At 37.2% G+C, this 21189-nt stretch overlaps 6 protein-coding genes, 2 non-coding genes and 2 pseudogenes across 11 annotated transcripts; 5 read left to right on the top strand and 5 right to left on the bottom strand.

Moving 5' to 3' along the window:
• The first annotated feature begins 486 nt into the window (after positions 1-486).
• On the top strand, positions 487-3228 carry LOC147929094 (nucleolin 2-like). Its single transcript, XM_087482349.1, has 7 exons — positions 487-507; positions 624-676; positions 766-921; positions 1057-1233; positions 1399-1509; positions 1621-1760; positions 3080-3228. The coding sequence occupies exons 1-7, from the start codon at positions 487-489 to the stop codon at positions 3226-3228; spliced, it is 807 nt and encodes a 268-aa protein (XP_087338475.1).
• A 94-nt stretch (positions 3229-3322) lies between these two features.
• On the bottom strand, positions 3323-5706 carry LOC104734371 (UDP-glycosyltransferase 89A2). Its single transcript, XM_087482627.1, has 2 exons — positions 5647-5706; positions 3323-4793 (listed from the first exon to the last, which is right to left on the bottom strand). The coding sequence occupies exons 1-2, from the start codon at positions 5698-5700 to the stop codon at positions 3426-3428; spliced, it is 1422 nt and encodes a 473-aa protein (XP_087338753.1). The 5' UTR covers positions 5701-5706; the 3' UTR covers positions 3323-3425.
• Positions 5707-5929: 223 nt separating this feature from the next.
• On the top strand, positions 5930-8033 carry LOC104734370 (nucleolin 2-like; annotated as a pseudogene). Its single transcript, XR_015578761.1, has 7 exons — positions 5930-6108; positions 6240-6313; positions 6399-6539; positions 6618-6776; positions 6891-7001; positions 7104-7281; positions 7384-8033. The product of XR_015578761.1 is annotated as a nucleolin 2-like (transcript).
• An 84-nt stretch (positions 8034-8117) lies between these two features.
• LOC104734369 (serine/threonine protein phosphatase 2A 57 kDa regulatory subunit B' alpha isoform) lies at positions 8118-10859 on the bottom strand. The gene is made up of 2 exons (XM_010453927.3): positions 9172-10859; positions 8118-8577 (listed from the first exon to the last, which is right to left on the bottom strand). The coding sequence occupies exons 1-2, from the start codon at positions 10324-10326 to the stop codon at positions 8251-8253; spliced, it is 1482 nt and encodes a 493-aa protein (XP_010452229.1). The 5' UTR covers positions 10327-10859; the 3' UTR covers positions 8118-8250.
• Positions 10860-11454: 595 nt separating this feature from the next.
• LOC104734368 (uncharacterized) lies at positions 11455-12772 on the bottom strand. 2 transcript variants are annotated; one of them, XM_087482633.1, is made up of 4 exons: positions 12641-12772; positions 12476-12553; positions 11870-12051; positions 11455-11691 (listed from the first exon to the last, which is right to left on the bottom strand). In XM_087482633.1, exons 1-4 carry the CDS (start codon positions 12641-12643, stop codon positions 11652-11654), a joined length of 303 nt encoding a protein of 100 aa, XP_087338759.1. In that variant the 5' UTR covers positions 12644-12772; the 3' UTR covers positions 11455-11651. The 2 variants fall into 2 exon arrangements, with proteins under 2 accessions (XP_087338759.1, XP_010452228.1); XM_010453926.3 differs by having other exon boundaries at positions 11950-12051.
• Positions 12773-12889: 117 nt separating this feature from the next.
• On the bottom strand, positions 12890-14364 carry LOC104734367 (dual specificity phosphatase Cdc25). The gene is made up of 3 exons (XM_010453925.3): positions 14188-14364; positions 13615-13753; positions 12890-13241 (listed from the first exon to the last, which is right to left on the bottom strand). Exons 1-3 carry the CDS (start codon positions 14316-14318, stop codon positions 13071-13073), a joined length of 441 nt encoding a protein of 146 aa, XP_010452227.1. The 5' UTR covers positions 14319-14364; the 3' UTR covers positions 12890-13070.
• Positions 14365-14437: 73 nt separating this feature from the next.
• Positions 14438-14510, top strand: TRNAF-GAA (transfer RNA phenylalanine (anticodon GAA)). Its single transcript has one exon. It is a non-coding gene; the product is annotated as a tRNA-Phe (tRNA).
• Positions 14511-14666: 156 nt separating this feature from the next.
• Positions 14667-18320, top strand: LOC104734366 (uncharacterized; annotated as a pseudogene). Its single transcript, XR_015578759.1, has 10 exons — positions 14667-15093; positions 15354-15429; positions 15507-15596; positions 15687-15731; positions 15958-16038; positions 16282-16360; positions 16710-16768; positions 16891-17001; positions 17101-17534; positions 17665-18320. The product of XR_015578759.1 is annotated as an uncharacterized LOC104734366 (transcript).
• Positions 18321-18434: 114 nt separating this feature from the next.
• On the bottom strand, positions 18435-18518 carry TRNAY-GUA (transfer RNA tyrosine (anticodon GUA)). The gene is given in 2 exon segments: positions 18435-18470; positions 18482-18518. It is a non-coding gene; the product is annotated as a tRNA-Tyr (tRNA).
• Positions 18519-18569: 51 nt separating this feature from the next.
• Positions 18570-20208, top strand: LOC109128485 (uncharacterized). Its single transcript, XM_087482634.1, has 5 exons — positions 18570-18752; positions 19176-19345; positions 19592-19679; positions 19788-19854; positions 19999-20208. The coding sequence occupies exons 2-5, from the start codon at positions 19258-19260 to the stop codon at positions 20050-20052; spliced, it is 297 nt and encodes a 98-aa protein (XP_087338760.1). The 5' UTR covers positions 18570-18752; positions 19176-19257; the 3' UTR covers positions 20053-20208.
• The last annotated feature ends 981 nt before the right edge of the window (positions 20209-21189 follow it).

The raw sequence follows: 21189 nt of genomic DNA, 5'->3' as shown, positions 1-21189 counted from the left end.
ATTACCCATGCATGTAGAATGGATAGAGTTGGATTATAGAATGTCGAGCCAAACAGTTCAAAACGACGTCATGTGGTAACGAAGAAAAGCCTGATGATGGTTCCGCCATCTCTCTTCCGTTTCCACTATCTCCCTAAATGATCTTTTGGGAGGTTCCATTTAGGGTTTATGTGCTCTGTAAAATATATATTAGCCTAGCTTTTTTTTTTTAACGTCTATATATAGTAGCCTTTTTTATACCTTCAGAACTATATATTCATATTGGCCCTATTTTACAATTTTGGTTAGTAGGCAAACTGGCCCTATATATTTTGAAAGCCTTTTAATCTTTTAACAAAAAAAAAAAAAATTATATATTCATATTCGACCAAAAATAAATAAATAATAATAAATCAAATCATCAAACCTAAATCCCAAAGATCGATCAGAAAAAAAAAATCTTTGGAACCCTAGGTAGAAGTAGTCGCTCTTGTCAACGTAATCTCAATGGAAGAATCCGCGATCAAAGTAATCTTCTTCTTCTTATGGGCGGGTTCTTCTTCTTACTCAATCGCTCTTTTTGATTAACCTCTGCTTCTCTATTAATTAATTAATGGTTTTCTAATCTTCTGTACCTTTTTTAGGGTTTGAAAGTGCTGGATTCGAATGACAGTGTTGCAGACGCTCCAAAACCCCAGTAAAATTTATTTTACATATATATTTATTTTTGAGATTCTTTGTTGTTGTTATTGTCTGTGTTGATGATCATCTAGTATTATATATTAGCATTTTGACGACGATTTCCGTTGAGGGATATGACACTTCGCTTCCAAAGTATTATGTCAAGCTCGCGTTGCAAAAACATTTCGGTTCATGTGGACAGATCGTATCTTGTTATGTTCCCAGAAACTTTGCTACGGGTCCTATGGGTGTCCTCAGGAGGTACCTTTCTTTCTTTTATTTGTGGCTTTCTTATTAATTCTCTTCCTGCAGGGCTCTCTCTCTCTCTCTCATTCATGTTTAATTATAATCTCAAAATACTTTTTTTTTTTTTTTTAAACTTTTGTTTTACATCAGTTTTTCCATCGTGAGATTCGAGAGAGGAGCTGCCGAAGAAAAGGCGTTGAAACTTAATGGAACTGACTTGGGAGGATGGACTGCAATCGTTAAGCCTGCAACCTTGCCGATACAGCTCGATCTTAATCGTCGGATACCTGATCTTAGTAATCCCTCGACTAGGAGAAAACAATACACGTAAAGTTTTTAATAAACTTTCTTCTGCAAATCAATTTTTTTTTTTTTTTTTTGTAAGGATGTACTACTAATTCTTGTAGTATCTGTAACATATATGTTTTCTAGATAGAGCCTTGTCACGTTACTAATTTGGTTATTTCTCTCCTTGAATTAATCAATATTTAGGGTCCGCGTTACCGGATATGACACTTCCCTTCCTAAGATTGATCTCAAGATGGCCCTCTGTGAACATTTCTCTTCATGTGGAGATATCTGGGGAATTGATCTTTTCACTAAGTTTGTCGCTTCTTTCTTCCTACAAATTTATTTATTATTTTTTTTTCCCAATGCAACTCTCAAAAGTTATTGAATTCTAACAAAAGTCTCTGTCTCTGTCGAATTTTACAGTTCAGCTTACATTGACATTGAAGGAGAAGGATGTGTAGAAAAGGCCAAGGAACTAAGTGGATCTAACATGGGAGAAAGGACTCTTATTGTTGATGATCCTACTGCCTCCCCAAGAAGGAGGCGCATCACCTATCTCCCAAGTACGTACATTTGCTCTTGCTTCTTAGATTCTTCTTGTTAACAAATTAAAAACCTCTCATTAGTTTCGTTGTTTTTTCTTTATATTGTTAGGTTGTTTACCTAATAAGAGGAAGAAGAAGAATGAGAATGAGAGTGAGAATGAGAATGAGAGTGAGAATGAGAGTGAGAGTGAGAATGAGAGTGAGAGGAAGAATGAGGGGCCGAGAGCCAGCCAGGTACATACATTTGCTCTTGCTTCTTAGATTCATCTTGTTAACAAATTAAAACCTCTCATTAGTTTCGTTGTTTATTTTCTTAATATTATTAGGTTGTTACTTAATAAGAAGAAGAAGAGGATGGAGAAGGAGAAGGCTCTCTCTAATTAGGACTTGGAAAATACTCGATCTCTAACATCAACTAGTAGGTTGGTTTCTTAACCAATAATAGATCAGTTAATTTAGTTGGTCGAGTCGACTTTTAAATTTGTATATACCATATTTAATTATACAACTATGACGACTGAATATTATAGTTTTAGTCAGACATAAATGATATGAGAAGATGCTAGCTTAGCTATCTTGGAGGCTTGGTGCACGAAATTCACGAAAGAAAAAGTACCAATACTTAAGAGCCCACTATTTATTTGGTACAAAATAAACATATATAAAAAAGCATGGTTAACAATATTTTTTTATATATATATAATATTGACCTGGTCCATGAATCCATATTAATGTGGTATGATTCACTCTGTTGTTCCTTAAGAAATATTATAGCTAGCTGTCCTTGAGAAACAATATCATACAAGCAAAGACGTCATCAATTTTTACACACTCCACTTTTCTTAATGTAATATCTGTATGTAATCATATACTGATACAATATGAAAATAATATTGGCATTTTAAACAAAAAAAATATCTTGATAAGCTCCATTAGTTTGTATCTTAATTTGTTAATTGCATCAAGCATGTTATTACCTAATTTTGCATAGTGACGCGATTCCATCGTGCCTAGTTTGATGGTGAAGGTGGTGCATCCTGATTGGTGGATAAATGATTCTTGGATTTTATCAGTTCACCACCACCTGAATGATTTGATTTGATATAATAAAACAGAACAAAATAAAAAGAACTATAATGCGCACTACCATTTGTGCATAAATATTTCATGTGGTGAATTAAATAAATAAATCAGTAAGTACCCGTACTATATATATAGTGCCCTAATCATATATTTGTTGGATGATTCAAATAAGAGATTTTGATTAAACTATATATAAGCTATGACGACCAAGGCTTGCTCGCTCTTGCTACTTCTACTGCTCACGGTAACCGTAGTGGTAAGACCATTGGAGGAGCTAGCCGTGACTGGTACACGGAGAATTCTGACAACAGAGAAGGTATCCGGAGAAGAGGTTGAGGCCGATGTCAATAACCACCATAGCATTCCAAGGGAGTCTTGGGGTGATAATGATAATAATCCATGATCCATATATTTTAGTTAAAGATGTTTACTAGCTAAGATCTTGTTTCTATGCTACTTGTCTTCTTTCATACGTGTTTTGTCCCACCCTTTGTAAGTTTGTTACCATTCAAATCCTATCGGTTATAGTTTCAGTTCTTCAAATTTAGTACCAAAAGACATCAAATGGATTTTACAATCAAAACTCGACCACATCATTAATTAGTTTATTACATCTAGTGATAGAGTTTGACTTCCAAATTCTTTGACAAGTCTTTGTAAATCTTCAACAGAGCTTCCATTTGCCTCCGTCACGGCCACTTTAGTCTTCCGTCGTATCTCTTCAGCCCGAGCAGCCACATCGCATCCTCTCACACCCATCGTTTCCGCTATCACCCGACCCAACTCAACCGAGTCAGGCACAGTTTCACCCCCTTCGCAAACCCTAACCGCAACACCCAAATGTTCCACAAGCAACCTCGCGTTCACAAACTGGTCAGCCTCCATTGGCCAACCTAAGATCACAGCCCCACTCGTTATCCCCTCGAGCACCGAGTTCCATCCACAATGGCTCAAAAATCCACCAACCGCCACGTGTCTCAAGACTGCCAGCTGGGAAACCCATCCTCTAACCACCAAACCCCGTCCAGATACCCGATCCTCGAACCCGTCGGGTATCGGATCTTTCTTAACCACCCAGACAAACCGGGTCATGCTTTTCTCAAGAGCTAGAGCCAAAGCATCACACTGGTCTTTAGTCAACGCCTTTTGACTTCCGAAACAAACGTAGACGACTGACCCGTCTGGGGATCCGTCAAGCCAACTAAGCAAATCCGGATCTATAAAACCTGGATCCGAATTAAGACCCGACCCGAATGAGCAAAGCGGGCCGATTACAAAAACCCGATCATGACCACCGGTTCTCTGTTTCACGTACTCGAGATACTCATCTTCCAGAACCTGTGAAGAGTTGAAAACAGAGCCGTAGCTCAACAGATTCATGGAGAAGTCTTTCATGGTTTCGAGATCCGGTGACGGAGTTTGGAGACATCGTCGGACAATAGACGGAAGATGCTCTTCTTTGAAGATCGGAGCACGAGGAAGATCCAGTAGATGAACCGGATCCGTTGATTTGATCCGATCGATGTTCTCGAAGCAGTACTGAAGAACTGAGACTAAGAAGAAGCTAATGGAGAAGAAGGCGAAGCGAGGGATAGAGATTTGATCGCAGAGATCGTGAGTCCAACCGAGGAAGAAATCGGAGATGAGAGCGATCGGAGGATTTGGATGAGATCGGAACCAATTGATGATTGGATCTCGAAGCTGACGAAGAGAAGCCATGATCGGGAGGTTTCCTGAATTCCCGATGTCTTTGACATTTTCGACGCCGGGGGGGAGTGAGGGATGAGGAGGGAAAGGGAAAACGATGGAGGTGACGGAGGAAGGATGAGCGGAGAGAAGAGGAGAGAGGTAAGTGAGGTTCCCGGGAGTGACGATGACGGAGACGTTGACTCCGCGGAGGCAGAGTTGGTGAGTTAAGTCAAGTAGAGGAAGTAAGTGGCCTTGTGCTGGGTATGGAAACACCACTAGGTGCAGTGGCGGATCCAGAATTTTTTTTAGCATGGGGCATAATAGAACGCAAAACAAATTATACAAACATGAAAAGAAGCTATATTGTAAATTTAAAAACCTATAAAATTATAATAGGTTTTTATACTAAATAACATTTTCATTATGTCACTTTATCAATTTTTTTTTTCAACAAAACAAATTAGACGAAATTAGACTATCCTTTAGAAACCATTAATTTTATTTTGGATTAAAAAACTGATATATGAACAAATTATCAATTGGAATATAAAATAACATAATGCATAAGTTTGAAGCATAGAAAATAGTTTATAAAACTAGACAAAAAACGAGTATTCTAACTAGAAAATTTTCTATTGTATAAATTAATCACAAAATATTACTTACTATAGAGTATAAATACGTTTGTTTTAAAAGTTAGAACTAAAAAAAACAATAAAAAAAAAGAAAGAATTACTTAGATGTACTCCAAAAGTTAGTTTATTCTTGATATATATAAATTTTCTAAAAATTCCTGATATCTAAGTCAATGATGCTATATTTCTATATATAAATCTTCCATCGTTGTTATAATTCACAGACTTTCTTTGCAGAAATAAAAGAAATAATTGTGGAATACATTTGTTTATGAAAATTAAAAAATATTATATGGGTGTTTTATTTTGGGTTGAAATGTTTTATTTCCTTCTTTAATATAACTGGTTTGGCCGTTTGGCGTTAAGGCACATCTTTGGTTTGTAATTAGAGTGGGACACCTTTTAAAATTACCTATTAGACTGAAGATAATTGTGTAAATTGTATGAAGAAAAGATGAAAAAAAAAACTTCAATGCCTTGCGTCCGCCCCTGACTAGGTGTGGTGGTTTCGAACTCTCCGATCTACTTTCCGGTAGCATTATTTCCGTCATTTCGCGGTTGCGTTACCGTTTATTTAGTGTGTGTGTGTTTTGAGGGTTGTTTTGGTAGTATAAAGATTTTTTTTTTTTTTTTTTTGTGGATATTAAGGTATGACGTCATTGCCTCTCATTGGTCGCATTTAGATTTATCAATGACGTAGCAAAAAGCAAATCCCTCAAATAGAGGATAAGAAAATTATTAGGAGTATATATGGGCTTAACGCAGGCCTACACTAAATTTAAGGCCCAACAGTTTGTTCGTAACTAGATAATATATATAATAGGATTCACCCAAAAAAAAAAACCCGTTGTTGAAGAAATCAAAATCCCTAGAACTGAAGAAAAAAAGAATTCGAATCCCTTACGCTGCCGCTCTTGTCAACTTTGATCACCATGGACGAATCTGCTGGCATCAGAAGAGTAATAATTCTTCTCCTTAATGGATTTATTCTTTCTCTCACTCTTTGCTTAAAACTCTGTTTCCAAGTATTGTAAGAAAAGGTATTTTATGAGGTTAGGAGAATTTCTAATTAGATGTTTTGGTAGTGTAGGATCTGAAATTGCTGGATTTGAACGATCGTGTTGTTGCAGACTCTCCGAAACCCCAATCCAAAACCAAACCCCGGTACCTAAATTTATTTTACGTATATTTTTTTTGGGAATTTTTGCGTTTGTGAGGTGTTTGATGATAATATATTATCTCTTGCTAGGACGACGATTTCAGTTGAGGGATATGACACGAGGCTCAGTGAGTATGCTCTCAAGCTCGCGCTGAAGAAACACTTCTCTTCATGCGGAAGGGTCGGACATATTTATGTTCCCAGAGACTTTAAAAAGGATATCCTCAAGAGGTACCTATTTAATTTCCCTCTCTCATTCATGTTTTTAAATGCTCTGGTAAACTCTAAAAATAAATAAACTTTTTACAGTGTTTCCTTCGTGTTCTTGTCTGGAGAAGGTGTCGAAGAAAAGGCATTGGAACTCAATGGAACTGACGTGGGAGGATAGACTGCAATCGTTAAGGCCGCACCCTCTCAGACAGAATACATGGATCCTCCTTGTCCTGCTAACCAAGCAAAAATACATCGGTAAAATCAATATTATTACTATTATTATTATTATTTAGGATGTGTTTGCATCTTTGTTTCCAGATGTTAATAATAATAATATTTTCTCTCGTGCAATGCAATCAATTATTATAGGGTCTGCGTTACCGGGTATGACACTTCGCTTCCTGAGATGGATCTCCAGATGGCGCTCTGTGATCATTTCTCTTCATGTGGAGAGGTCTGGCAAGTTCGGGTTCTCTCTAGGTTTGTGCCTTCTCCCAGTTGTGTGTGTTTTGTTTCCAAGCTCTCTCAAGTGTTATCGATTTCTCTCTAACTAAAGACCCTTTTTTTCTATTTTTTTTGCAGCATTCCAGTAGCTTGTATTTATCTTAGGGGAAAAAGTTGTGTAGTAGACAAGGCGCTAAACTAAATGGATGTAACATGGGAGGAATGAATCTTGTCGTTGAACGTAATCAGCCGCAACCGGGAGACATAATAATAAAAAGAGAGCGTCTCTGCACTACTACTGGCTATGTGCTCCCAAGTACATCAATTCTTTTTTGCTCTTCTTGCCTTTCTTTAGATAATTCTCTTTTTCTCTCATCAGTTGCGTTGTTTATAACTTTATTTTATTATTATATATTAGGTCTCTTAATCAGGGCGTCCGAGAATAAGAAGAAGAAGTTGGAGATGGAGATGGAGATGGAGATGAATGACAAGAAGAAGAAGAAGATGAAGATTAAGCTGACCAAGTTGGACAAGGAGATTCAGATGCATAGGGAGAATAAGGTGAAGTTTGATATGGAGAGGAAGAAGAGGCTAGAGATGGAGAATCTTGAGATGGCTCAAGAATCTTGATATAATTCAGAAATTCAGAGATCTAAACAAGAATGGAAGCCATTATCAGACAAGAGGAACATAGCAGATGAGTAACCTTCTATAGGAATTCCACATTATGTGCTGCTGCTGCTAACCCCAGGAGTCAGAACATGAGTTTAAGGTTATAGGCCTAGACTGAACAATGCAGTAAGACAACTGTTGATGATATGCGATTGGTTTCGGCTTATGCAGCGGTATCAACGCCCTGATCAGAAAGAGCTTGTGCTCCTCCTTCATTGACAAGGCAAACCCATTGATAGTACTACCCAGTATCTCCAAAAGCTCCCCAATCCCGCTGCCTAAATTTTTTATATTAGTTGTAGTGCATCATTTGGTTGCATTAGATTTACTTCAAACATGTCAATAAGATTACTTTTCTTATAATTTCGTATCAAATTTAGATTTTGTTGGCTTTAAGTCTACAATTTAAAGCTGGATTGAGAAATCAGAATCACCATAAAAAAGATTTTCAAAATAGAGGAAAAAGAAAAATCTAATGGCTTGATTTAAGGACTTTTTTTCCAGACCTTCAAAATAAATAAATAAAATATAATATTTTGCAACGATTAGTGAAATTGTGAAGAAGTAAAAGAAAGAATATTATTAATTGGATGATTTGGTAACTGTTTTTCTTCTAAGAAGTGATCATAGGATCTTCTCTTTCTCGCTCCTCTACTGCTTCATCTAATCTCCTCCACCTATCTTGGCGTTGCTCTTCCACTTGTTTAGATTTGGCTTGTTTCTCTTCGTACTGTTGCTGGCAATCTTCAAAGAGTTCAGGGTCCATCTCCATGAACATTCTCTTTATATTCGCGCTTAGACCATGCACTGCTTGGTTCCAGTGAGACTCTGTGTTTTTCTCCAGCGAACCGAATATGATAGGAAGGATCACGCTTCTGTTCTGAGCAATTAGACCCACTACGTGCTCGTTGTTCCATAAGAACAGTGCTCGTTCTGCAACCTGCATTGCATGATAATATATGCACTTTGAGTATGAGAGATTGAGAAAATTCCTTAGTAATTCAAGCAAATATAAGTTGGTTAAGTTAAAGCTATAGAGAAGATGAAACCATGGTTTGTTCAAAGAGAATTCTATCACACATGAACAAACTAAAAGCAAAGGTTTTTAATCAATTCAGCGGAGTTGGCTGTCTGGCAGAGCTAAATCAAGACGAGTGACACACAAGACGATTGATGTACGAATCAAATCATTTATTTAGCAGATGGTAATAGCAATTGCAGGAGATCAACAGAGATGGCTATGATTCGAGTCATTTTGCTGAAATAGGCATGAAATAAAAGGAGAAAATAACCAGAAAAAATTAAGATTCTATGCTAAGCACATAAAGAAATTACAGTACTTTTTTTTCAAATGAGGAGTCAGAACATGAGTTTGAGGTAATAGGCCTAGATCATTGCCTCGATATGCAAAATTATCACACAACATAAGCCTTTCATACAAGAAGCTAAACAGGAAAGGCTCCAAAGCCTAAGAAACTTTAACGAGCAGATTGAAAAGAGAAACCAAGCCATACGATACGAGATTTTTACTAACCTGAAAATTAGAGCTACTGAGGCATCGAGCAATCTGTTGGAACAGAGGGACCATACAGCGTTGGAACTCAACAGTTTGTGTTGCCTCGAGAACCTCTTCAAGTTCAGCAAGAAAGAGAACCTCTTTTGTACAGTTTGTCACAGGCCAAAACTTTAACAATCCCCTGATCACTGTATCCGCAAGCTTATAATCTTTCTCCACAAACTGAACAATGCAGTAAGACAACTGCTGATGATACATTGCGATTGGTTTCGGCTTATGCAGCGGTATCAACGCCCTGATCAGAAAGAGCTTGTGCTCCTCCTTCATTGGCAAGGCAAACCCATTGATAATACTACCAAGAATCTCCAAAAGTTCCCCAATCCCGCTATGTCTCTCAGTCTCGTAGATAAACCTATAGAATATATAATTCATTGCTTTCCTAATAAAGGGCCTGTGGACCATAAACTTGCCATAAATCCTATGAAGAATCGTCTTCAAGTACTCCCTTTCTCTAGGATCTTCGGTCTCAAACAACTCAAGCAGCTTCAACACAAAGGAATGGTCAATATACCGTTTAGCAACTTTAGTATCTGTGTCAGAAGGAACAATGTATCTAAGCAGCAACTCGTAAACAAGCTGTAAATGAGGCCAAGATGGTTCCAAGTAAGGCTCCTCTTCCTCGAGATCAGCAGGCTCTTGACCTGTATTCTCGTGTGAAGCAGGAGGAAGACACCTGAATATATTAAACGAAACCATCTTTACCATTTCTTCCTGACAGAGTTCAGTGAGCTTCCCTGCACCAGACTGAATAAAATCAACAAGCTCTAATAAAGTCTGCCTTTTTATCTCCTTCTCCCTCGCGTTCTTCAACGTGTCTGTAAAATCAAACTGGAAACAGCAAATCTGGAGTTTCCTCAAGAACAAGGAGTGACGCTCGGAAACAGAAACGTCTCTGAACAAAGGAAGAGGCTCCACTGAATACATAGGAGGAGGAGGAGGAGGATGGGGTTGTGCCGTTGTTGAACCTGGAGAAGAAGAAGGACCACGAGATGCGTGATTTACAGCCATATTGTTGGATCCAGGACCCGGTGGATCAAACCCATACATAGACGAATCATTCGCCTCAGTTCTAGAGGCCTTTCGATGTGCCCCTTTCATGATCTTCTTAAACATGGCTTCACCCACTATAATAATAATAATAAACAGACCCCACAGAGAGAGAGAGAGAGAGAACCCTAAGTTGTTGTTTCTCCCTATTTAGAAACCCTAAGTTTCGCGAACTCAAATTGAATCAAGCGTGAAACGAAATGAAAGATGAATTGAATGAATCTGTAAAGTATTCAGATTCAAATTGCTTTACAACAACAAAGAAAAAGAAGAAGAACCTTCTTCCACTGCACTTCTTCTGTATCAATCTTCCGAGTATGCTCTGTGAGATCTGAAAATGGTGAAATTAAACCGTTGGATTGATCGACGAGATCCTCGGAGATTTGGACAGCGAAGTTTTCCGGTGAGCGAGAGAGAGAGAGAGAGAGAGAGGATCTTCAAATTAAAAAGGGAACAGAACAAAACAAACAATATAATTACGATACTTTTGAAATTTCATTTTGTTATTCAAATTCACAACCAAAGACACGACGATATTATTATTTTTATTTTTAAAAAAGTGTTTTTAAAATAGTTTTGATGCTTTTTTTTGTTTAATTATCTTATTGAAATCACATTTTATGGTTTTATCCTAAACGTTAGCGTAAGTGTGATGGCTCTTGTGCACGTGGCTTCTGAGTGAAGTGCTCGCAACTTTAACTATTTGGTCCATATATGAATAATGATCATTTATTATGATTATGCAACAACAACAACAACAAAAAAGACTTTTTTTTTTTTTTTTTTTATAAAACATTATGTGAAAGATGCTTTAGAAATAAAACTAAACACACAATGTATGAATTTCATTATCCATTTGAAATTAACATGACATTACAAAAATAGTGACAAGTGGTCATCACTAGATTTTAATGATGAAAGAAATCAAATAAACCGAGTAGTCGCTATAGACAAAAATCTTTTAAATTTTTATATTCCAACATTTCACTATGGATGGGATAATAACAACCTCTGAAGATAACGAAGGGATACAACAACAAGGCAGGACTCGATTGGATCAGTTTTGATGGCTTTAAAAGTTTTTCAAGTGGTTATACATCTTAAGTCAAGTGTTTGTAGTTCAACTAGTACAGTGATCCGAAATTTACTGAGGAATTCGACATCTCCCACATAAAAGAAAGAGAAGTAAACATATAAGAAAAAGTCCTGTTACGTAGCATTTTTAACGGGAAAATTACCAAAAAGTTTCAACAAATATCACAATTGGTAATATCATCTTCCAGCTTCTTTTATCCAAAACATATCCACAAATACAAAAGCTTTATTGAAAAAAAAGACTCGGGATCAATCCTGCTTAACCCCACCCGTCTCCTCTGCAACGACAGGTTTAGCTATTGTTTTTGTACCTTCAGTTCCAGTTTCAGCAGCCACCTATTGCAAACACATATAAGGGTGAAAACTCAGAATCAGAAACCGGATACAATGTGAAATATTCAGAGAAGAGTAAATGAACTTCATGGGAGCTAATGGAATAATGGAAAATTGATGGATTCAAGCAGGTACAAACGTAACACATCAATTGAAGCATCACAGCTATGTTTTCACCAACCCAAGAAACAAGTCAACTAAGAAAGTACTATATGTCTGGAGAAAAAGCGCCCAAGCAAGTGAGTCAGTCTTTTCACTAACTTTGGTAGCGCTGTCGTTTTTAGCAACAGGCTTGAAAGGACAAGCTGGAGGGACTCTCGCTGGCTTCCTGTACTCCCATCCGAGCCACGCGTACAACTTCGCCTAGTTATTATTAAGCATGAACAGCCAAAACTCAAAAGAGTTAACAAAAATGATTAGACGAAAACACTACCAGCAATATTTACTACTAAAGCCATAACCTCTAAAGACTCCAAAGATAATAGGTATGAAACACTAACAGAACCAAGATTCACTAACATCTTCAACTTTCCAAGAGCCCACCTCAAGCTATAACATCTACAACTAATCTTCTTCCTAAACTAATCTCCAATTCTGTTAATATAATAATTCCCTTTTGTCTATCAAATAAAGCAACATCTCATTCAAGACTAATCGAATACAACACTCTTAGCAGCTTTAAAATTTTCAAAATTGTAGGTTCTGATATTGAATCTGATCATTCTGTCGAGGAGAGAAAAAAAAAACGAAACTTTAAGGAAATCAAGAAAGAAGGAGTGCGATTTACCATGAAGAAATCGATGATGCGAGGCATTAAATTGACGAGCGGGACGAGGAACAGCGGCACCAAACACATAACGCAAACCTGTGAAAATTCATAGATTCAGTCAATCTGAAAATCGAAAATTAGATGAATTAATTAAAAAAAAAAGGGAAATCGAACAAGTCTAACCATATTGAAATTAGGGTTCTTGACTAAGGAATTGGGAAATTTCGGATGAATCGCGCGACTAGTAGTAGAGAATTGGAGAGAGAGATAAAAAAATATGATTTCTACTTCCTTCCCATGAAGTCGTTGTCGCCCCCAAAAGCCACCGAGAAAGTTTTGACGGCGTTATAAACGTTACCGAACAGTTACTTTATTAATTGACGGCGTTAAGATATAATAAACGTGGCTTTGACGCTCAATAAAACTTTACAATACCCAAAAAGCCCTTTTAGTATTGTGATTTGCAAATATAGTAAACGTTTTGTCTCCCACGTAAAACCAAAACATATTTGGTGGCAAGAGACTATTTTTTTATGAATAATCTTAATTCAGTTTTTTAATACATGAACAATGTGGAAAGATCAATTAGGTCCTTAATACGGTTCAGTAGAGTTTAGGGGCAATCGCTTTTGCAAGGAACGTCTGCACAGCGACACACTGGTTTTCCAGAAGCTTCCCAGCCATTAAAGCCGCGTTCCAAGATCATGATGTTTTTGATCCCAGTATCTTGCTTCTTCTCATCTAGATAATTCACCAGCCTTCTTGCACAAGTTGGGCCACGAACCTGCAGTAAGATTTGATTTCAATCAAAGCTTATCAATATCATTTCATTTTCGTGTGAGAATTAGGACTTAGGACAGAACAAAGAAGTGAGTGAGAACTGGCTCGAATCAAAGGTTGCTAAATAAAGGACAGAGAGCTTGATGTTTTGGAGTGCTAGAACCTAGCAGCTACTCGATGTTATTTCTTTTAAGAATGTTCCTACTCCAAACCATACATAAAGAATAGATGGACTAGTAGGCAAACATTACAAAAGACAGTTGGATTTTGCATACTTGATCCACTTTTGATGCATATTTGCAGAAAGTTAGAGATACAGTGCTATATCATGTCTTGTTTCATTATGGGGAAAAAGATAAAGAGAGTAAAACACATACCTGGCTCAAGGCACAATGGAAAACAAGCGTGTCTTTGTCCTTGACATTTTGAACAAGATGAGAAATCTTGTCATCAAACGAGCCACTCGCATAGTGATGCGACCCAGCTATATGCCCATCATAGTTCCTCTCTTCATCCCTTCAAAACAAAACAAACCCAATTACACATATAGTCATCCAAAGTCTGGATTTTTAGCCATATCTCTGAATAAGAAGAACCTAAGTTAAGAATTACAAAAGATCCGGCCTTTTCCCTTCATTCCTCAGACTACTTAACCACAAAAGCTTTGTTCAAAGCTCATGAGATTCATAATAGTTGCTTTTTTTAGATTGAGATTCTACAAAATTCCAGTTTAAGAAAACATTGAGATACAACTTGTTCATAAATAATCTCTAATCCCAGAACTAAACATAATTCAAAAGCACTCGCTCCTAAACCCATATCAGTAGTATTACATGGAAGAGCAAAATCAAACCCTAACACCAATCGGATTGGTTCGAACTAAAATTTACTAAAGAGATCAGATTAGTAACTAAAATTTGCTAAAGATATCAAATCGCCTATGGGAGTACCTGACATCGATGATGGCGATGTTGGGACGACGATGGAGAGGGAGAAGCTGAGTAGACGTGATGTAAGAGATGCTTCTCGCCATCGCCATTTTTTTCTTTTTAGTGAAAAAGGAAAATATGCTTCTCCCCATCTTTTAATCTCTCTCTTTTCTTCTAAAGTCACGAACATTCTCATAGAACATTTTCCCCAATTTGAGGTGACATTTATTTTTGTTATTATTAATATTATGTATCGAATAAATAACAATAAGCGGGGATAGCTCAGTTGGGAGAGCGTCAGACTGAAGATCTGAAGGTCGCGTGTTCGATCCACGCTCACCGCATTCTTTTATTTATTTTTCATTTTTTGGCATTCGGGTTTGGGATAGTTCGGTTAAGACAAAATTATGCCGATTAGAACCAAACGAAATCTCGGTCCGGTACGGTACGATGGTCGGTTATATATTTGTTCTTCGAGATCTTGTCAGCGAAAACTTTTCGCCTTCATCGTCCTACTCCCGCAGAAACGGTCACAATCAATTGGCGCTTAATTTTTTGGGGTTTAGCCCTAATGTCGACTCGCCGGCGTTACTCCGGTCCCGGAGTAAGAATTGCACAATACATTGAATCTGAGGATGAAGGAGAAGACTATGGAGAAGAAGTAGTTGGAGAAGAAGACGAAGAAAGCGAAGAGGAGGAGGAGGAGGAGGAGGAGCAGGAAGAAGATACCGAAAGCCAAGCCAGGGATGTTGTAGTCTCACCTAGGGTTTCACAGAATGAGAGCCAAGAGAATCAGAAAATGTCACAAGGTATTTGTTCATCTTCAGGATCGCAGGAAGATGTGGAATGGAAACACGGCGAGACTGAGGGATTGTTCTGTTTGATTTGTATGGAAGTTTGGACCAACGATGGCGAACATCAAGTCTGGTAATCTCAATTCCAGTTACTGTGTGAACAAATTTTGGGTTCCCCTCTTTAGCGATTTGATGATTTCATGATTCCAGTTCTATCTATTTTTTTGATTATCTTGACAGTAATCATCTAGTTCGTAGTTGATTTAGGTTCTGTTAAACAAAGTTTTTGAGATTCTCTTTCCACTATTTGATTACTCTGGTCACGTCTAATATTATTTTGAATGCAACTAAATGGGTCTTCTCTTTTCTTCTTCTTTACTGGTGTGATTCAAGTTGTCTTCCATGTGGACACTTGTATGGGTTTTCCTGCATCAAGAAGTGGCTACAGCAGCGGGGAAGTGCAGGAAAGGTGTGTGGTTGTTGTTATGTAGTTTGTTCGATGATAGTTCATCTTGCTCATAGAGTCACAATGGTTTTATTTTTTTGTGTCCGCAATGCATTAGAAAATGTAGCCTGAGAGATGTCCGGAAAATCTATGCATCACGTGTTGCTGCAGTTGATGATGAAGCACAAAAGGTAATACAATGAATGTATTTTTCCTAGTTACATACATGATCAGAAATCACAGTATGAAATTCTAATGATATTCTTGTTTTGTATTGGCAGAGAATCTTATTTCTGGAGGCCAAGTTAAGCTCAATTGAACAGAAGGTAGGAAAAAAATTATTGCTGGGATAGTAGTTCATGATATTGCTATACTCAGTCCGCACTGTTCTGAGCTTAGTTCTTTGAATTGCTTTTTAATCATTCAGAAGTAGATTTTCCGGATTACTAAAACCTCCCAATGCGTTCAATATAAGTTATCTATGTAGGTTATGTCTGTCAGTAGACTGAAACATATGTGTGAGCCCCTTATATCTTCTGACATGTCTCGCAGACTGCAAGCTGGAGTAACAAAGAAGCTCAATGGAAGAAAATGGAAGCAGAGCTACAATTAGAAGTTAATAAGCTGAAGAAGGTACACTCTTAAGAGTTTGTTGCCACGTAGTCATTCTTAACACTTTGTTTTATGCTTGGAAAGATTATGATTACTGCTAAGTGTTAACTAGCCAAATCTGGAATAATAAGTTGGTTCGTGTATCTTTTAGAAGGGAGCTAAGTTTGAATAATAGCCCCCATCTTAGTTTGCTATTTTCTACACAAAATTGCTACACATGTTTCTCCTATAGTAAGCATCAGGGTAGAAATTTTGTTTTTGCAGAAGATAGCTGATATGGAAAGTATGGCTATGGGTGCGCAGAGAAACTCTAATGTGGCTTCTCAGAATCAATATATACATGGTAATTACACAATTACGTGTTTCATGGTTGCAACACAGGCAGCTTTGTTAACATTAAATATACTTATTAGATCCGATATTATATGGTTGCGTTTTCTGTGTTACCTTATTTTTCATTTCTATGCTTGCACCATTTTGTTGGATGAATTGTCTCAATGGGATCGTTGTTCAAGTAGAATTGATATGCTGTTGTGCGATTGTTTCCACTCTGACCTTAGGACTTAACTCATGGCATTACATTACCCAAACAGTAATAGAGGTTTATCCCTGAGTGGGATAAATGATTTTCTTTTCTCCTTGAAAAGTAATGCATATATACTTCTAAACAGTTGTAAGTGCATGCCTTTCAGGTCATACAAACTACCAAGAACATCATGGACAGGCACCTTCTTGCAGCTTCAGACATCAGGTGTGGCATAGTGTTCCATATTAGTCCCCATTGTTTTAGAATTTTTGGCTGAAGGACCGTCTGTTTTCAATTGTGTTGATGTGTCTAACGCAAATTAGATCATTTCATCCAATTTTTTGTAGGGAGATTTGCTAGTCAGTGGTGGCCGTTTATTTGACATAGATGGTGGTCGAAAAATTGTGTTATTGGCTCGTAGGCTCTCAGGCGTTGGTGGAACATTTGTGCTTACGCAAGTAAGTTTTTTTTTTCTGTTGTTCCCTTTTATTTTTGATCTAACACTAGTTTTAAATGATGAAACTATACGTCTTTTAAAATATATGTATATGTTGCAGATGAGCCTACATTCGGGTGAGATTGATGATATTTTGTTGCCTCCTACCACAAGAGCAATTAAAGATCTTCACCTTTCCCCTCACAATAACGGGCTTGCAGTATTTGGTTCTCTAGGAAAAAAATTATCTGTTATAAGCTTGGAGAGCCACAACACTGTCTTATCGTATGATTTACCAGCTGCACCTTGGTCTTGCTCCTGGGATCTCAACAGCTCTCACTATATTTATGCTGGACTACAGAATAGAAAGGTTTTAGTATTTGACAGGCGTCAAACAACGGGACCTTTCGCATCGTTGACTGGCTTAACAACCAATCCAGTCCATACTATCCATCATCTCTCTACCAACTCCACTCCAACTTCTGATGTCCGTGCCCTCTTGTCAGCTTCCTCCATCGGGCTGTGTCAGTGGAACATTAATGGCAGCGAGGGAAGGTGAGGTTTTGTGTTTCTCTGACATTGATGCTTGGTCACAGAACTTTAGCATCTGCTTGGAGAAGTTTAGCATAACATTTTCTAGGCTCTAACTTGTTATAGTTTCGGTTTTTTGTTTGTGTGTGTGTAGCCCATCATTAATTACAGAAACAGGAAACCCAGGAGTTTGCATATCATCCTCGTATTGTCCTCGCAGTGATCATATAGTGGCTTCTTATAGACCGAGAGTTGGTGGATCTTCTGAAGATACAGTCCAGACTCAACCTTCGTTGACCCAAACAGGAGTCAATAGTAATGGTGTAGATGGATTTCATGTTAGTCTCAAGAGAAGAGGTGGTGATTCTTATTACCAGAAACTGTCATCCACACAAGCTTTTGTAGATAACATACGTCTGCCAAGAACAGCAATTATAGACTTTGGTGAGGGAAAGAATCAACAACTATTTGCATCTTGTGATGAGTCCACTCGGGAGCTCATCTTGCAAGATCCTTTGAATTTTGCCGTCTCTCAAAGGTTCCCAATGTCAAGTCATCTTCCGCTCCAAGACGTAAAATACGCTCATGTAATGGAACGGGTCTGCTTGGTCTCTTAAACGATGAGAAATTGCAGCTTTTTAGGAACGAATATTGGTAGTCTTGCAGGTATGGATAATAGATGGTGTATGTTGAAGTGCAAACATATGTAAAGCGGCTGCTAACTTATCTAATATCTTTTGTAATCTGGAGATGCTAATGGAGTTAGTTAGCCATTACTTAAATATAGTATGATCTTAGTTATGAATTTAATTGCTGCGTAATATATGATCTCAGTTACATACACTGTTTAATGTAATATGTTTCTGATTTATTTCACAAGTTTTTTATTTTTAAAGAAACACTAAAAAAAATTTAAAAAGAAAATCCGACCTGCCGGAATCGAACCAGCGACCTAAAGATTACAGCAACAACTACAGTCTTCCGCTCTACCAACTGAGCTAAGGTCGGTCACGCCAAATTATTGGTTATAATTATTTAAGTAGTATTAATAAAATAGTTAGAGAATTATTTAGCTTTGTTAAAAAAAGGAAATAAGAAGAAGAGAGATTCGATTCCATAGGATTCTTCTTCTATCGACACTTTTACCTTTACACGTTTATTACGATTTCTTCTCGGCGAGAGGGAATTAGGATTATCTCTTTCAGTCGTCGTCGTCGTCGAAGATTCCAATCAGCTTCACAGGTTTTACATCCTTCTTTCTCTCTCTCTCTCTCTCTCTCTTGTTTGTCTTAGTTTTGATTTTGCCAGATTGTGATTGGAATGAATCACTATATTATCTCTTAGTAAGTCCCAAGAACAATTTCGGATTTTTCGGAATCTGGCTTGATTGAACCTATTCTAGGGTTCCATTAGATGATTCATCTCTTTTGCCTTCTGGGTTCCAGAATTAAAGTTTTAGGGTTCTTCTTCCCTTTATCGCGATTGGAACTGGTGCACTGCCTCTCATTCTCCCCCAATCTCACTCTTGATAGATACAATGAGATTAACTAGTTTGCTAATGAACCCTAATGAGTAGTGTAAAATTGTTATATCTTGTTTCCTTCGTGATTATGACTATAAAATTTCTGTTTTTTTTTTTTTTTTTTTTTTTTTGTTTGTTTCCAGAGTTTTTCCTGTCTCGGTTCTTCAAATTTTGGGCATTCTGATCTGTCTTTGATTCGACAAAAGGGATCTTTTTTAAAAGACAATGGAAGCTAATGTTGACTCTGCTAATGTTGTTTCAAGTTCTCCAATTGATCAAGAAGAATCGACTGAGAACAACTTTGTGAACAATGGTAGTAACCTTTCTTTCACAGTTTATATTTTTTTAGGGGTTTTGAGATTTTGACTCGAACAAGATTTATTGTCCTACGGGTTAGCTTAATATTAGTCTTTTTGACAGTTAGAGAAAACTGATTTTCTCATCAGGTTTATTAGTGGTCAGTAGATTTAGACTGAATACGATCAGCTTTGCTCAATTTCTTTAGTGTCTGTTGTTTAGGCAGAAGTACAGATGATGTTAAATTCTATTTATTGTGCAGCTGAGATTGCGTGGCAAGAGTTGAGAAAGAAGTGGGTCGGTGATCCATCTAATAGGACTTCAGAGATGCCTCTTGAACCTGTAATCAGGTACATGATAATCAAGTTTAATTATTGATTGCGTCAAGCTTTCATGTTTTTACATATATAGTATTTTTTAACTCCTTTTCTCACTCTAAAATCTTTTGTAATCTGTAGCTTCAACGCTACTTATGAAGAATTGCTCACATCCACCACTCCTTTTCAGAAGCCCATCCCTCTAGCTGTGAGTTCCTCCTACAAATACTCCATATAAATAATTTCATCTTCTGCTTTAAGTTGGGTTTCTTCGTCTGTTTCCTTTGATATGAATCTCCTGTCATAGCTATCAAACATCTCATGGTAGTTGCAATCTTCTTTAATTTTGCAGGAAATGGTGGATTTTCTGTTTGATATTTGGCACGGGGATGGCCTCTTCGAGTAGGTAACACCGAGAGGGGGGATTCTCAGTAGTATTCTTGGTACAGAATTTAGTTGCAGGCTCTAATGATCAAAATTCCAGTATCTTTGAGAAGATACTCTGATCTTGTTTTTCATTGACATACCATGAACGTATATATATAAAACTAATTTTTAATTAGGTGTTTTTGAGATTCTCTTCCATGAGACAATTCACTAAAAAACAAAGCTAGGATCACGCTTTTGGTTGATTATCTTATTCTATAAGAGAGTTCGACTAACATAAAGATGCCATTTTGGTTGATTTAATGATGCTTGTTCACCACCTTGTGATATTTTTTTGTTCTTGAATAAAATCATTTTAGTGTTGGCATATAAAAGAAACGGCTGAGATGAACTTGTAAGTGGATATGGGATTTAAAGGCTAAAGAAAACGTGTGTGAACTTGATAGGCGCGACTGCGTTTGGTGATTGCGATTGTATGTATGTGCGTTTTAGGTGTCGAAACGCACTCACTTACATTGCCCATAGAAAAGTCAAAAAGAAAATCGTTGACCGTGACTAATCTATTCTATGATAACAAAGCTTATACTAGTCTCGTAGTAACAGAAATTATATATTTTTTTTTTTTTTAAAAAAAGAAGAAAAAATGAAGATGATTCTGAAATCAGAAATTTTTATACAAATCACTCCGTTACATGCAGAAGTTTGAAACTTTCATTTGGGTGATGCAATGCATAATTGGATATGATTTCTGGGATGTGGTTTTCTTAACAGACTGCTCAGATTTGGTGAAAATGGTGTTTTCACCTCATGATTGGCCAGCCTTCGCAACATACCTAGACAATATCAAGATTGAGAGGGATGAGTTTTCTTCATTTTCTTTGGTTCAGGTTTCTAGAAATGCTAATGTAAGAGCGGATTCTTTGGCACTCCGAACACGTTCTTTTCCGCATCCTCTGTTGTTTGTAAATAATTTATCCATAAATTGGCTCGTTTGAGCTTTTTCGATAAAAAAAAATCAATATAAACAACTTTATCTTTACTAGGTTAGTTGTCAATTGTACTAGATTCCGAATGATGATGATGTTTTGGTATTACAGCTTACATCATGAATTTTACATTTTACATTTACTGAGATACTACTGTAAGTCTCCGGTTA

The sequence above is a fragment of the Camelina sativa genome, chromosome 13 (genome assembly GCF_030686135.1).
Source record: "Camelina sativa cultivar CO46 ecotype springtype chromosome 13, ASM3068613v1".
In the NCBI taxonomy this organism is placed as follows: domain Eukaryota; kingdom Viridiplantae; phylum Streptophyta; class Magnoliopsida; order Brassicales; family Brassicaceae; genus Camelina; species Camelina sativa.
This window is presented reverse-complemented; position numbering and strand designations above follow the sequence as displayed.